This window comes from Mus musculus, chromosome 13 (genome assembly GCF_000001635.26).
Source record: "Mus musculus strain C57BL/6J chromosome 13, GRCm38.p6 C57BL/6J".
Lineage (NCBI taxonomy): Eukaryota > Metazoa > Chordata > Mammalia > Rodentia > Muridae > Mus > Mus musculus.
Window position 1 is genome coordinate 104312605 of NC_000079.6, and position 16951 is coordinate 104329555.

Consider the following 16951-nt stretch of genomic DNA (forward strand, 5'->3'; position numbering starts at 1 on the left):
TTAAATATCTTGATACATTTAAATTTTTATGAGAAGCATATCTATATGAGATCTCTTATATAAATGTATTTGATTAGTTCATCTATCTTACTTAATTATTTTTGTTGTAGATCTCACAGGAAGTGGCAAACCTTGGTGGCTGAATAAGACATCATCTTTTCCTTCTTTACCACCAATTAATGACACACATATTCATCACAGAAAGAGAAGATCTGTGAGCACTGAGAGATTTGTGGAGACTTTAGTAGTGGCAGACAAAATGATGGTGGGCTACCATGGCCGTAAAGACATTGAACATTATATTTTAAGTGTGATGAATATTGTAAGTTTGATCCCTCTATATAGTGTGTTACTAAATAGTTTACTGTGTTTTATATTAAGGTAGTAAATTTTTTACTAAAATAATGATAAAATTTTATTTGTGTAAAATGGTAAAAATGAATTTGTATTATTATTTTAATTTCTGCTTGGGATTGAGTCTACAATTTGCACATAGTAAATACCAATTTGCTCTGCCATGGAATTGTATTGACTTTCTTCCCCCAGACTAAACATTTGTCAGTCAGCTTTTTTTTTTTTTTTTTTTGAGACAGGTTCTCTTTCATAACCCTGGTTATCTGGAACTCACTATATAAGCCAGGCTGGCCTTGAACTCAGAGATTTGCCTGATTATAGGCATGTATCACCATACCCTGGTGGTCAATTAACTTTTGCATAGAAAATAAAATTTAAAATCTTATCATTCATTTTTAGTGTGAATGGTTACATCTTATCTAAGGAACTTATAGATTTTATCTAAGGAACTATAGATTTTGTGATGCATACAATTCATGTCTAGGAGAAAATACTTCTTTTTGTAGACTTACATAAAATCCTTTAACCAAAGCCTCTTGAAATGGTACTGGGTAAAATAATATGTTTTAAAATATATCATAAAGTCATAAAGATGCATTTTATCATTTTAGAAATTCAAAATATCACCCCATTATTTTTGTCTGACTTTTTGTCTTTTCTTATTTTCTGGAGGTCAGGTTGCCAAACTTTATCGTGACTCCAGTCTAGGAAACGTTGTGAATATTATAGTGGCTCGCTTAATTGTTCTCACTGAAGATCAGGTAAGAATGAATTACTTTATACATCAAAACTCTTAGGCTATAGGATTATCATTATGAACAGTTATATTTCTTTGTTACTTCACCTAGCAAGTCCTAGTTACATATTTTTAACTCTAAACTTTATTTTTTATGCAATATTGAGATACCTTTAAATAATATACATCTCATGTATTGTTAAAACTTTCTCTCCGTATATGCATACTTGCTACATGTTTTAGAATAAAAGATGAACATTTGATTTGTACGACTTACCTGACGACAATGGTTTTGGTTGACTTTTGTATGCTGATGAGCTTGTATATGTTCTCTTTACTGTTCAAGTTGGAAGTGCAAGGAAAGTCTGTTCAGTAATAAATTAAATGAACACTAGGTCAGATGTTCTGGAGATAAAAATCGGCAAGAGATTCTTCCTAGAAACCACTGCTTCTAATTATAGTCCCACTTTAGTTTTCAAAAGTTTTGACAACTGACCTTAGTAATTTGTTTGGAACATTTCTGGTATGCATGTTGTATTGCAGCCAAACTTGGAGATAAACCATCATGCAGACAAGTCCCTCGATAGCTTCTGTAAATGGCAGAAATCCATTCTCTCCCACCAAAGTGATGGAAACACCATTCCAGAAAATGGGATTGCCCACCACGATAATGCAGTTCTTATTACTAGGTATGGTTTGCTGCAAGTATTTTTCCTTTGATTGTTGTGTTTGCTTGATATTATAACTATATTTGGTTTTCTCTACACCTCTTTCAGGTAATAAGGGATAGGAAGAGCAAAGTGGGAATTTATTTTTTATTATTGTGAAAAATTTAGTCTTCTATTAATATGCTTGTATTAAATGAACTAAGTAAGAAAAAATTTAAGATTTAATTCAGAAATATAATAAATAACTTTTCTCCTTTTAAATCCTATTTGTAATGTTTAGGTAGACATACAGATACCATTTGTTAATTACAAAAAATACTAAAAGCAAGATTTTATAGTATGAGAAAGAAGTTGTCACTTTTGGTTATAAAATATAACTATTTGTATGTACTTCCTAGTTGTGTTAGTAACTTGATTTATGTTAATTAACTAAAAGGGAAGAGGAGATTCGTTGTGCATTTAATTACATTATTTAAAGTGAGCGCGTAGATGAAAGAATTATATCCAGGCCTGGAGAGGCAGCTCAGTGGTTAAAGCCTGTAGTGCTCTGGTAGAAGACCCGGTTAAGCTCCCAGCATCCACACTGGGCTTTGACAACTTCCTGTAGCTACAATTCTTGGGAATCTGATACCTTCTATGGCTAGTAGTATACAAATTGCATATATTCACACAAATACATTCATAAATATAAATAAAATTCCTTAAGAATCAGATTTATCATACTGTTTAAAAAGTTTCTCAAGAAAAGTCATTACCTTATTATAAGCCAATGAATTCATTCACTGCTTTCTAGTTTTACAAAGCTCTTTATATTTATTCGCAAAAACTGTATAGTGTGATGATTTTTTTTGCATGATTGAAATAGGAAAACTTAATTAAAATAATTAAATAAGTGTTCTAAGGTCATTCAACTAAGAAATGGAAAAAAAAGAATTAATCCCTAATGATCTTATTCTCTTTTTACTCTCCTATACACCTTAATTCCTTTTTTCCTTTTGAGGATGGGGTCTCCCTATGATCAGGCTGACATCTAGAACTATCCAGCTATCTACTTGTCTTAGCCTCCCAAATAAGTAGGCCTATAGGTGTGTACCACCATGCCAATGTTTGTTCTAATTTATTCCTATATTGATTATGATTGGATAGAAACGTTATGCTTTAATAATCCTAATATAGTACTTTTGACCACTTAACTGATCCCATCTACTGTGAGGAAGTGTCTCTGAGCAGGGCACTGATAAATGAGTATAGCAGAATGTCATAGGAGTCATTTTACTGTTTTGTTTTTGATTTTTTTTTTTAGAGCAATAGTATTTGATTTTATACTAGGTCCTTGGGCTATCTAATCTCAGGTTCTTAGTCACCCAAGCAGTGTTGAATATGGTTCCATTCATGGAGAGGATGCTAAGTCTGATTACATTGCTTATGTCACACACTTTTTGCCACTATTGCCTTAGCATATTTTGCCGGCTAGATAGCATTTCAGATAAAGGGTTCATGTCTGAGGTTGTGTCTATATTTCTTTTTTGGAAGCATGCAAAGTATCTTCCTGTACCAAAGATACTAAAATGTAGGGGTGAAGGCTTTATGCAGGCACCAGCTTGATTTCTCCATGTTGAATGAGCATATTGATGTTTTTTTGCCATTCATTTGTGAAAAGTAACATATAGTCTTTGCAATAGCCAGGTTTGTTTGGGGATCCCTATGGGACCCCTTTGGCTAACAACTCAATTAGATGTAACCTAATCTTGTTACTAGACGCTTTATTTGATGACAAGTTTTGGACTGTTAGGACTCTGGTTTCCCCATTACTTGGTGATTTCATTTATATTACCTTTGGATACACACACACAGACACACACACACACACACACATATATATGCTCCTACAGTGTTAGGTTTCCTTACTGCCCCTTAAATGGTCTTTAATTTTGGCTGTCTCTCCCTATAATCTCTCTGTCCCCTTCTTCTCTCTATCTCCACACTTGATATTCCTATTCTAGCCTCTCCGTTCATAACTATACATTCAATTTCTCTTTCCTGATGAGATTTATCAGTCTCCCTAGTCGCTTACTCTATATCTATCCTCTATCTTTCCAGATTATACTTGGTTATCATTGATTTAAACACTAATATCCGTATATAATTGAATATATCTATAGTTGCTAAGTCTAGGATACCTCAGGTTTTTCTAGTTCCATCCATTCATCTGTGACTTTTATTTTTTTAACAACTGGGTAATACTCCATTATGTAAATGTACCACATTTTCTATATCCATTATAAAGAAGCTCTTTAACCTGACTATTTTTATGTTGTTGGGTGAGGAGCATTGAATTGTCAGAGTATGTGATAAGACATTAATGTTTTAGCTAGGAATACTAAGTTAGGGAAGCTTAATTTGCAATATTCATTCACTCTGATACCTCTCGCCAACCTTGTCCCTCTATCTTTAGAGATAGAAATACTCCTTTCCTTGGGTACGTGGCACTTTAAGGTATTGTGACTTGCCTCAGAGAAGATTTCTAAAGAGTCTTTTCTGTACATAAAGTCTTTAGATTCTTTCAGTTGAACACATTCAATGTAGCAATGCACAACATTTTATTTTATTTTTGTACTTTCAACCCGATCATTAATATTCTATATATCTATATATGTCTATTGATTGAACTATAACAATAGATTCATGAACTAGTAGAGCCAAAAAAAATTGTCATTGTTCAGAGAAGCAATACACCAAATCTAAAACACTGGTAGACATAGCAACCTTCATTAGCCACAGTAAGCATGGAGAATATGAATTTTTTATTGATCATTTGTTAATAATTTCATTATTTCTTTTAACTTGTAAGCACACTCTCTGATTTCATTATAAGATTATTTTCACAACCATCATGTAATGTCCAATCCCATGCTTCTCTCCTTCTTCCTCTTTGACTCTATGAGGGTCCTCTTCCGCTCACTCACCCATTCCTGCCACACCACTCTACCATTTCCCTTTACTGGGGCATCAAACCTCCACAGGACCAAGGGTCCCTCTGCCTATTGATGTCAGACAAGGCCATCCACTGCTAAATATGTATCTGGAGCCATGGATCCCTTCATGTATACTCTGGGAGGTGATTTAGTCCCTGGGAGCTCTTGGTGGTCAAGTTAGTTGATATTCTTCTTCCTATGGAGTTGCAACCCCCTTCAATTCCTTCAGTCCTTCCCATAACTCTTCCATTCATGTCCCTGGGGCTCAGTCTGACGGTTGACTGTGAGTATCTGCATCTGTATTGGTAAGGTGCTGGTCATTTGATCTTTGACAAAGAAGCTTAAAGGATCCAGTAGAAAAAAGATAGCACTTTCAACAAATGGTGCTGGTTCAACTGGCAGTCAACATGTAGAAGAATGCAAATCAGTCCATTCTTATCTCCGTGCACAAAGCTCAAGTCCAAGTGGATAAGGGACCTCCACATAAAACCAGATACACTGAATCTAATAGAAGAGAAAGTGAGGAAGAGTCTTGAATATCTAGGCACAGGGGAAAATTTCCTGAACAGAACACCAGTGGCTTATGCTCTAAGATTAAGAATCAACAAATGGAACCTCATAAAATCACAAATCTTCTGTAAGGCAAAGGACACTGTCAATAGGACAAAATGGCAACTAACTGATTGAGAAAAGAACTTTACCAATGCTATATCCAATAGAGGGCTAATATCCAATATATAAAAAGAACTCAAGAAGTTAGACTCCAGAGAATCAACAACCCTATTAAAAAATGGGGAACAGAGTTAAACAGAATTTTCAACTGAGGAAACTTGAATGGCTGAGAACAACCTAAAGAAATGTTCAACATCCTTAGTCATCAGGGAAATGCAAATCAAAATGACCCAGAGATTCCACCTCTGATCAGTCAGAATGACTAAGATCAAAAACTCAGATGACAGCAGATGCTGGTGAGGATGTGGAGAAAGAGGAACACTCCTCCATTGCTGGTGGGATTGCAAGCTGGTACAACCACTCTGGAGATCAGTCTGGCAGTTCCTCAGAAAATTGGACATAGTACTACCAGAGAACCCAGCAATACATCTCCTGGGCATAGACCCAGAAGATGTTCCAATTTGTAATAAGGACACGTGCTCCACTATGTTCATAGCAGCCATATTTATAATAGCCAGAAGCTGGAAACCAGCCAGATGTCCCTCAACAGAGGAATGGATACAGAAAATGTGATACATTTACACAATGGAATACTACTAAGTTATTAAAAGCAATGACTTCATGAAATTCGCAGGCAAATGAATGGAACTTGAAAATATCATCCTGAGTGAGATAACTCAGTCACAAAAGAACACACATGGTATGCACTCACTGATAAGTGGATATTTGCCCAAAAGTGTGACTACCCAAGATACAATTCACAGACCATATGAAGCCCAAGAAGAAGGAAGACCAAAGTGTGGATGCTTCAGTGCTTCTTAGAAGGGAACATAATACTCACAGGAGAAAATATGGAGACAAAGTGTGGATCAGAGAATGAAGGAAAGGCCATCCAGAGACTGCCCCACCTCGGGATTCATCCCATATACAGTCACCACCAAACCTGGATGCTATTGTGGATGCTGGGAAGTGCTTGCTGATGTAAGCTTGATATGGCTGTCTCCTGAGAGGCTCTGCCGGAACCTGACAAATATATAGGTGGTTGCTCTCAGCCAACCATTGGACCGAGCGTTGGGTCCCCGATGGAAGAGTTGGAGAAGGGACTGAAGGAGCTGAAGGGGTTTCTAGCCCCATGGCTAGAGCAACAGTGTCAACAGGTTAGACGCCCCCGGAGCCCCCAGGGACTGGACCACCAACCAAAGAATACACATGGAGGGACCCATGGCTCCCACCACATATATGGCAGAGGATGGCCTAGTTGGTCATCAGTGAGAGGAGAAGCCCTTGGCCCTGAGTGTGTTTGATGCCTCAGTGTAGGGAAATGCCAAGGTGGGAAGGCAGGAGTGGGTAGGTGGGTGGGGGAGCACCCTCATAGAGGCGGGGGAGCGGGTATGGGGTAAGGGGTTTCTAGAGGGGAGACCTGGAAAGGGGATAACATTTGAAAGAAGGAATATATCCAATGAAAGAGACACAGAGAGAGGGAGAGACAGAGAGAGAGAGAGAGAGAGAGAGAGAGAGAGAAATACTAATTTGTAGACATGGTAGGAAATTTAGGAAGATGTTGGCACGAGTACAAAGCATTCATTTAGATAGGAATAGATTCAAGAAATATAGTATATATTCACTGACTACTGTTATTAACATATTGGTTACATGAAAATAGCTAAGAGTGGATTTTGCTGTCTTTTTAAAATTTTATTTATTTTATTGTTTGATGGTTGCACACGTATGTGTAATGTGTTTTTGTCAAGTCCATCCCAATTCCTCCCTTGTTGTTCCTCCTCTGTACTTTTACTACTTTTTCCTCCCAAATCCATCGGCACTTTTTTTAATATTAAATTTTATTTGATCTTACGCGTGTTGTTATTTTGTTGCATGTATATATGTATGTATACCACATGTGTGTCTAGTACCTGGAGAGGGCATTGGATTTCTTGAACTAGAATTATAGATGGTTGTGAGCCATGACGTGAATGCTGGAAATTGAGACGAGATCCTCTGGAAGAGCGAGTACTTAAGTACTGGGCCATCTCTCTATCTCATGTGTGCTTTATTTAAAACCCACCCATTCCATTTAGTACTGCCACTATATGCATATGTTAGGGCCATGGACTGCAGAATGGGTAGCCTTTCTGGGGCCACATTGCTGAAGAAAACCAACCCCACCTCTCTGAGCAGCCGTTCCGTGCCAGTAGTTCCTTATCTAGGTGTAGGACTTCATGAATCCCTCTCCCACCCATTCTGGGAATTTTTTTTTTTTTTTTGGTTCTATCTTGCACAACTGATCTGTCACAGGCTCAGAGCATGCGTCCATGCCTCTTCCCTGCCATGTCCAGAAACACTGTTTTGAAGCAGTCTTCTTCCATTTCTGACTTTTGCAATCTTCGCACTTCTTTGTGATGACCCCCGAGCTTTAGGAGGAAGGGTGAGTGGCCGAGATGTCCATGTTATGGTTCAGTACTCCATAGTAAGGGAGTGGACTTTAAGCATTTCTTTGTTTACACACAAAAATTCATATATAAGAAAATGCATATGTTAAATAGGTTGACTTAGCTATTCTACAGTGTATCTATGAATTAAAACATTATGTATTGCAAATCTATTCAACTTAATTTAGAAAAAGGCAGCTAACGGCAGCTAACATTTATCATTACTTATAACAGTAACTGGTAATTAAGAACACATTGGCATTCTACTCAGTTGGTTATGTATAAAGTCTACATCTTAAGCATTTATGCTGTATTCCAAGATTTTCACCAAGTATGAACTTCAAAACATTTTTTCTGCTATGCTATCACCCTTACCAGCAAATCTCCTCCTCTCTTTCTTCCTCCTTACTTCTGAGGCTGGAGTGATAGGCTAGCACTCCTCCTCCAAACCATTGATGGTTCTGTGCTCAGCCATTATTGACAATGTACTAAATGAGAGAGAGAGAGAGAAAGAGAGAGAGAGAGAGAGAGAGAGAGAGAGAGAGAGAGAGAGAGAAAGAGAGAGAGAGAGAATGAATATAATTGAAAGAAAGAAAAATTACTAAAATTTACACTGAAAAATCCCTAAGTCCCCCACCCCCACACCTGTATCATGGAGTTGCTTTTAAAAAAGGAAACATGGTTGAACAACAAATTTATAAGGGAAGAGCAAGACTTAGGGATTTTAATCTTGCTAACTTTTCAATGCTTATTAGGTACCCAATAGGAAATGTCAAGTAGGCAGTTGGCTCTATTTGGTAAGGAGCACTGAAATTAAGACATCAGTGTACAGATGTGATTTAAAGCCAGTGAAGTAAACTACTATTCTTATAGGGAAGTGTTCTGAAATTTTGAATCTGCATTGCTTAAGTGTTTTAGAGCTCAGAGAGGAAGAAAGGGGCATCACAATAGAAGACAGAAAAACCAGCCAGGGAGGGAGGCAAGGCTGAGAATGGTAAGGTGAGGAGTGAGCAGGGAGAAAGCAGATGGCCTTAGGAAGGCCATTCAGATAGTGTCATTTCTTTCTTAGGACAAAGGTGTCTTATGATGAAGATATTTTAAGCTTTGTAAAATTTTATCTTGATATTTCTCTTTCCGAACTTAAATGTATTTGTTAGGTAAAAGAAGTAAAATTATCTTGCCTGTTAATTTAGACTCCTTGTTCCTTCCCCAAAGTGAATTTTTCCAAACAATTTTAGAGTTTCAGTTTGCTTTCTTTAGATAATCAATGAAATAACTGAATTAATGTTTTTAAATGTTTATATTTTTCTTTATTAGATTTTTAAATTTACATTTCAAATGTTATCCCCTTTTTCTAGTTTCCCCTCTGAAAATCCCCTAACTCCTCCTTCCTCCCCCTGATCCCCAACCCACCCACTCCTGCTTCCTGGCCCAGGCATTTCCCTATAATGGTACATAGAACCTTCACAGGACCAAGGGCCTCTACTCCCATTGATGACAGACTTGGCCATTCTCTGCTTCATATTCAGTAGAGCCATGAGTCCCACCATGTGTTTTCTTTGATTGGTGGTTTAGTCCCAGGGAGCTCTGGGGGTACTGGTTAGTTCATATTGTTGTTCCTCCTATGGGTCTGGAAACCCCTTCAGCTCCTTGGGTACTTTCTCTAGCTCCTTCATTGGGGACCCTGTGCTTCGTCCAATGGATGATTGGGAACATCCACTTCTGTATTTGCCAGGTACTGGCAAAGCGCCTCAGGAGACAGCTATATCAGGCTCCTGTCAGCTAGCTCTTGTTGGCATCTGCAATAGTGTCTGTGGTTGGTGGTTTTTTTATAGGATGGATGCCCAGGTGAGGCAGTCTCGGGATGGCCTTTGCTTCAATCTGTGCTCCGATCTTTGTCTCTGTAACTTCTTCCATGGGTATTTTTTCCCCCTTCTAAGAAGGATCAAAGTGTCCACACTTTGTTCTTCCTTCTTCTTGAGTTTCATGTGTTTTTGCAAAATGTATCTTGGGTATTCTAAGTTTCTGGGCTAATATCCACTTATCAGTGAGTGCATATCATCTGTATTTTTTAAAAGATATTTTCTTTATTTACATTTCAAATTTTATCCCCTTTCATAGTTCTCCCGAAAATTCCCTATCCCCTCTCCCCTCTCCCTGCTCCCCAACCCACCCACTCCCATTCCTGATCCTGGCATTCCCCTATACTGGAGCATAGAGCCTTCACAGGACCAAGGGCCCCTCCTCCTATTGACCGACTAGACCATCCTCTGCTACATATATAGCTATAGCCACAAGTTCCACCATGTGTTATCTTTGATTGGGGGTATAGTTCTAAGGAGCTCTGGGAGTACTGGTTAGTTCATATTGATTTTCCTCTTATGGGGCTTTAGACCCCTTAAGCTCCCTGGGTACTTTCTCTGGCTCCTTCATTGGGGACCTTGTGCTCTTTAAAATGTATGACTGTGAGCATCCACTTCTGCATTTGCCAGACACTACCAGAGCCTCACAGGAGACAGCTACCTGTATCAGGCTCCTGTCAACAGGCTCTTGTTGGCATCTGCCTAGTGTCTGGGTTTGGTGGCTGTTTATGGGATGGATCCCCAGGTGGGACAGTCTCTGGAAGGTCCTTCCTTCCATCTCTGCTCCAAACTTTGTCTCTGTGACTCCTTCCAAGGGTATTTTGTTCTCCATTCTAAGGAAGAATGAAGTATCCACACTTTGGTCTTCCTACTTCTTGAGTTTTATGTGTTTTGCAAATTGTATCCTGGGTATTCTGAGCTTCTAGGCTAATATCCACTTATCAGTGATTACATATCATGTGTGTTCTTTTGTGATTGGGTTACCTCACTCAGGATGATATCCTCCAGATCCATCCATTTGCCTAAAAATTTCATAAATTCATTGTTTTTAATAGCTGAGTTGTACTCCATTTTGTAAATGTACCACATTTTCTGTATTCATTCTTCCTTTGAGGGACATCTGGGTTCTTTCCAGCTTCTGGCTGTTATAAATAAGGCTGCTATGAACATAGTGGAGCATGTGTCCTTATTACAAGTTGGAACATCTTCTGGGTATATGCCCAGCAGAGGTATTGCTGGATCTTCCTGTAGTACTATGTCCAATTTTCTGAGGAACTGCCAGACTGATTTCCAGAGTGGTTTTACCAGCTTGCAATCCCACCAGCAATGGAGGAGTGTTCCTCTTTCTCCACATCCTCACCAGCATCTGCTGTCACCTGAATTTTTGATCTTAGCCGTTCTGACTGTGTGAGATGGAATGTCAGGGTTGTTTTGATTTGCATTTCCCTGATGATTAAGGATATTGAAATTTTTTTTTCAGGTATTTCTCAGTCATTCAGTATTCCTCAGTTGAGAATTCTTTGTTTAGCTCTGTTCCCCATTTTTAATGGGGTTATTTGATTTTCTGGAGTCCAGCTTCTTGAGTTCCTTGTATGTATTCGATATTAGTCCCCTATCGGATTTAGGATTGGTAAAGATCCTTTCCTAATCTGTTGGTGGCCTTTTTGTCTCATTGACAGTGTCTTCTGCCTTACAGAAGTTTTACAGTTTTATGAGGTCCCATTTGTTGATTCCTCGATCTTACAGCACAAGCTATTGCTCTTCTGTTCAGGAATTTTTCTCCTGTGCCCATATCTTCAAGGCTTTTCCCCACTTTCTTCTCTATAAGTTTTAGTGTCTCTGGTTTTATGTGGAGTTCCTTGATCCATTTAGACTCGAGCTTTGTACAAGGACATAAGAATGGATCAATTTGCATTATTCTACATGCTAACCGCCATTTGAGCCAGCACCATTTGTTGAAAATGCTGTCTTTTTTCCACTGGATGGTTTTAGCTCCTTTGTCAAAAATCAAGTGACCATAGGTGTGTAGGTTTATTTCTGAGTCAATTCTATTCCATTGATCTACCTGTTTGTCGCTGTACCAGTACCAAGCAGTTTTTATCACAATTGCTCTGTAGTATAGCTGGAGGTCAGGCATGGTGATTCCACCAGAGGTTCTTTTATTGTTGAGAATAGTTTTTGCTATCCTAGGTTTTTTTGTTATTCCAGACGAATTTGCAAATTGCCCTTTATAACTCTGTGAAGAATTGAGTTGGAATTTTTATGGGGATTGCATTGAATCTGTAGATTGCTTTAGGTAAGATAGCCATTTTTTACTATAGTAATCCTGCCAATCCATGAGCATGGGAGGAGATCTTTCCATCTTCTTAGATCTTCTTCAATTTCTTTCTTCAGAGACTTGAAGTTCTTATCATACAGATCTTTCACTTCCTTAGTTAGAGTCACACCAAGGTATTTTATATTATTTGTGACTGTTGTGAAGGGTGTTGTTTCCCTTATTTCTTTCTTAGCCTCTTTATTTTTTGAGTAGAGAAAGGCCACTGACTTGTTTGAGTTAATTTTATATCCAGCTACTTCACTGAAGCTGTTTATCAGGTTTTGGAGTTCTCTGGTGGGATTTTTAGGGTCACTTATATATACTATCATATCATCTGGAAATCGTGATATTTTGATTTCTTCCTTTGCAATTTGTATCCCCTTGATCTCCTTTTGTTGTCTAATTGCTCTGGCTAGGACTTCAAGTACTATATTGAATAGATAGGGAGAAAGTGGGCAGCCTTGTCTAGTCCCTGATTTCAGTGGGATTGCTTCAAGTTTCTCTCCATTTAGTTTGATGTTGGCTATTGGTTTGTTGTATATTGCTTTTATTATGTTTAGGTATGTGCCTTGAATTCCTGATCTTTCCAAGAATGGGTGTTTGATTTTGTCAAATGTTTTCTCAGCATCTAATAAGATGATCATGTGACTTTTGTCTTTGAGTTTGTTTATATAGTAGATTAAATTGATGGATTTCTATATATTAAACCATCTCTGCATCCCTGGGATGAAGCCTACTTGATCATGATGGCTGATCCTCTTAATGTGTTTTTGGATTCAGTTTGTGAGAATTTTATTGAGTATTTTTGCATCAATATTCATAAGGGAAATTGGTCTGAAGTTCTCTTTCTTGGTGGGTCGTTATGGGGGTTAGGTATCAGGGTAATTGTGGCTTCATAGAATGAATTGAGGAGAGTACCTTCTGTTTCTATTTTGTGGAATAGTTTGAGGAGAATTGGAATTAGGTCTTCTTTGAAGGCTTGCTAGAACTCTGCACTAAACCCATCTAGTCCTGGGCTGTTTTTGGTGGAAGACTATTAATGACCGCTTCTATTTCTTTAGGGGATATGGGACTGTTTAGATTGTTAATCTGATCCTGATTTAACCTTGGTACCTGGTATCTGTCTAGGAAATTGTCCATTTCATCCTGGTTTTCCGGTTTGGTTGGTAGCCTTTTGTAGTAGGATCTGATGATGTTTAGGATTTCCTCAGGTTCTGTTGTCATGTTTCCTTTTTCATTTCTGATTTTGTTAATTAGGATATTGTCCTGTACCTTCTAGTTAGTCTGTCTAAGGGTTTATCTATATTGTTGATTTTCTCAAAGAACCAGCTCCTGGTTTGGTTGATTCTTTGTATAGGTCTTTTTGTTTCTACTTGGTTGATTTCAGCCCTGAGTTTGATTATTTCCTGCCATCTACTCCTCTTGGGTGAATTTGCTCCCTTTTGTTCTAAAGCTTTTAGGTGTGCTGTCAAGCTGCTAGTGTATGTTCTCTCTAGTTTACTTGTTTGTTTGTTTGTTTCTTTTTTGGCGGCACTCAGGGCTATGAGTTTTCCTCTTAGGATTGCTTTCACTGTGTCCCATGAGATTGGGTATGTTGTGACTTCATTTCCATTAAACTCTAAGAAGTCTTTAATCCCTTTCTTTATTTCTTCCTTGACAAAGTTATCATTGAGTAGAGTGTTGTTCAGCTTCCACGTGAATGTTGGCTCTCTATTATTTATGTTGTTAATGAAGATCAGCCTTAGTCCGTGGTGATCTGATAGGATAAATGAGATAATTTCAAAATTTTTGTATCTGTTGAGGCCTGTTTTGTGACCACTTATATAGTCAGTTTTGGAGAAGGTACCATGAGATGTTGAGAAGAATGTATATCCATTTGTTTTTGGATAAAATGAGTAGATATCTGTTAAATCCATTTGTTTCTTAACTTCTGTTAGTTTCAATGTGTCTCTGTTTAGTTTCTGTTTCCAGGATCTGCCCATTGATGAGAGTGGGGTTTTGATGTCTCCCACTATTATTGTGTGAGGTGCAAAGTGTGCTTTGAGCTTTAGTAACATTTCCTTAATGAATGTGAATGCCCTTGCATTTAGAGTATAAATATTCAGAATTGAGAGTTCCTCTTGGAAGATTTTACCTTTGATGAGTCTGAAGTGCCCCTCCTTGTCTTTTTTGATCACTTTGTGTTGGAAGTTGATTTTATTCGATATTAGAATGGCTAGTCCAGCTTGTTTCTTTGGACTGTTTGCTTGAAAAATTGTTTTCTAGCCTTTTGCTTGGAAAATTGTTTTCTAGCCTTTTACTCTGTAGTAGTGTCTGTCTTTGTCCCTGAGGTGGGTTTCCTGTATGCAGCAAAATGTTGGATCTTGTTTATATAGCCAGTGTGTTAGTCTATGTCTTTTTATTGGGGAATTGAGTCTATTGATATTAATAGATATTAAGGAAAAATAATTGTTACTTCCTGTTATTTTTGTTGTTAGAGCTGGGATTCTGTTCTTGTAGCTGTCCTCTTTTAGGTTTGTTGAAGGATTACTTTCTTGCTTTTTCTAGGGTTTCAATTCCTTCCTTGTGTTGGTGTTTTCCCATTATTATCCTTTGAAGGGCTGGATTCGTGGAAAGACATTATGTGAATTTGGTTTTGTCATGGGATACTTTGGTTTCTCCATTTATGGTAATTGAGAGTTTTGCTGGGAATAGTAGCCTGAGCTGGCATTTATGTTCTCTTAGGGTCTGTATAACATCTGTCCAGGATCTTCTGGTTTTCATAGTCTCTCTTGAGAAGTCTGGTGTAATTCTAATAGGTCTGCTTTTATATATTACTCGACCTTTTCCCCTTACTGCTTTTAACATTCTATCTTTATTTAGTGCATTTGTTGTTCTGATTATTATGTGTCGGGAGGAATTTCTTTTCTGGTCCAGTCTATTTGGAGTTCTGTAGGCTTCTTGTATGTTCATAGGTATCTCTTTCTTTATATTTGGGAAGTTTTCTTCAATAATTTTGTTGAAGATGTTTGCTGGTCCTTTGAGTTGAAAATCTTCATTCTCATCCACTCCTATTATCCGTAGGTTTGGTCTTCTCATTGTGTCCTGGATTTCCTGGATGTTTTGAGTTAGGATCTTTTTGCATTTTACATTTTCTTTGATTGTTTTGTTAGTGTTTTCTATGGAATCTTCTGCACCTGAGATTCTCTCTCTACCATCTCTTGTATTCTGTTGCTGATGCTCGCATCTATGTTTCCTGATTTCTTTCCTAGGATTTCTATCTCTAGCGTTGTCTACCTTTGGTTTTTCTATATTCTTTCTACTTCCATTTTTAGATCTTGGATGGTTTCGTTCAATTACATCACCCATTTTGTTGTGTTTTCCTGTAATTTTTTAAAGGATTTTTATATTTCCTTTTAAACGACTTCTACCTATTTAGCAGTGTTTTCCGGTAATTCTTTGAGGGTTTTTTGTGCTTCCTCTTTAAGGACTTCTTCCTGTTTAGCAGTGTTCTCCTGTATTTCTTTAAGTGAGTTATCAATGCCCTTCTTAAAATCCTGTACCAGTGTCATGAGATATGATTTTAAATATGAATCTTGCTTTTCGGGTGTGTTCGGGTATCCAGGACTGGCTGAGGTAGGAATGCTGGGTTCTGATGATGCTGAGTGGTCTTGTTTTCTGTTATTAAGATTCTTATGTTTGACTTTTGCCATCTGGTAATCTCTTGTGTTAGATGCTCTAGCTGTCTCTGGCTGGAGCTTGTTCCTCATGTGATTCTGTTAGCCTCTGTCAGCACTCCTGGGAGTCCAACTCTCTCCTGAGTTCCAATGGTCAGAGCACTCTCTGCAGGCAAGTTCTCCTCTTGCAGGGAAGGTATACAGATGGTCTGGAGCTCAGATCCACCTCCTGGCGGAAGAGGAAGGCCTGAAGCTACCCTGTCCAAGAAGCTCTGTTGCTTCTGCAGCCCACGTGCTCCCCTGTATGGACTGGTCTTTGAGAGACCTGGGATACAAGATGGTGCTCTCAACTGAGTCCTGGGGTTAGAGGTCTCTCTGGAGTGTGGGGAGTCCTTTGGGGATCATGGAAACGAACCCCAGCCGCTGGTCTGGCGGGTTTCCTTTCTCTCTGTTCCTCGTGGCAGGAGCCCCTCCGGGTTGTTTTGGAACAGATGTTGTGTTCCACTCACCAGTGTTCCCAAGATCCTGGGTGTGCTATGGCGCATGTGGCGTGGATAGTCCTCTGGGGTCCATGGGACCTTTTGCCGAGTTCGTGCCCAAGATGGTGCGGGGCTGGTGCCAACTAGAAGGAACCCCAGCTGCTGGTCACTCACCAGTGATCCCAAAATCTTTGGTGTGCTCAGGTGCCTGCTGTGTGGAGAATCCTCCTGTATTTCTTTAAGGTAGTTATTAATGTCCTTCTTAAAATCCTGTACCAGCATCATGAGGTTTGATTTTAAACCCGAATCTTGCTTTCACGGTGTATTAGGGTATCCAGGACTCACTGTGGTGGGAGTACTGTGTTCTGATGATGCCAAGTAGTCTTGGTTTTTGTTGGTAAGATTCTTATGTTTGCCTTTCGCCATCTGGCCATCTCTGGCGTTAGATGTTCTATCTGTCTCTGGCTGGAGCTTGTTCCTCCTGTGAGTATGTAAGCCAGTGTCAGCACTCCTGGTAAGAGTGCACAGAGGACTGGCCCCACCTCTTGGTTGTAGATGTAGGACCATAGAACCCTGTCCCAGAAATTCTGCAGTTTCTGCAGTCTGTGCTCTCCTGAGTGAACCAGCCTTAGAGAGACACAGGAGAGAAAATGGTGATCTTCCTTGAGTCTTGGGGTCAGAGCACTCCGTGGAGTGAAGTTCTCCTCTGGCAGGGAAGGTGCACAGAGGACTGAGCATCAGCTTTACCTCCTGGTTTCCCAGAAGCTGTGTTGCTTCTGCAGCCTGTTGAGCGGACAAGGTCC

General features: G+C 38.8%; 1 protein-coding gene across 8 annotated transcripts in view; it reads left to right on the forward strand.

Annotated features, from left to right (window-relative positions):
* Adamts6 (a disintegrin-like and metallopeptidase (reprolysin type) with thrombospondin type 1 motif, 6) overlaps window positions 1-16951 on the forward strand; it is a 210178-nt gene that overhangs the window by 26087 nt on the left and 167140 nt on the right. For 4 of the 8 annotated variants that reach the window (XR_003950407.1, XM_006517516.2, XM_030247122.1 and 1 more), the window contains exons 5-6: window positions 111-322; window positions 1027-1115. Coding sequence is in view for 2 of the 8 variants with exons in the window: in XM_011244611.3 (XP_011242913.1) it covers window positions 111-322; window positions 1032-1115; window positions 1634-1779 (442 nt within the window). In the remaining 6 variants the exon portion in view is untranslated. Of the gene's footprint in view, window positions 1-110; window positions 323-1026; window positions 1116-1633; window positions 1780-16951 lie in introns of all 8 variants that reach the window. The other 4 variants (XM_011244611.3, NM_001081020.2, NR_136938.1 and 1 more) reach the window with 3 other exon arrangements.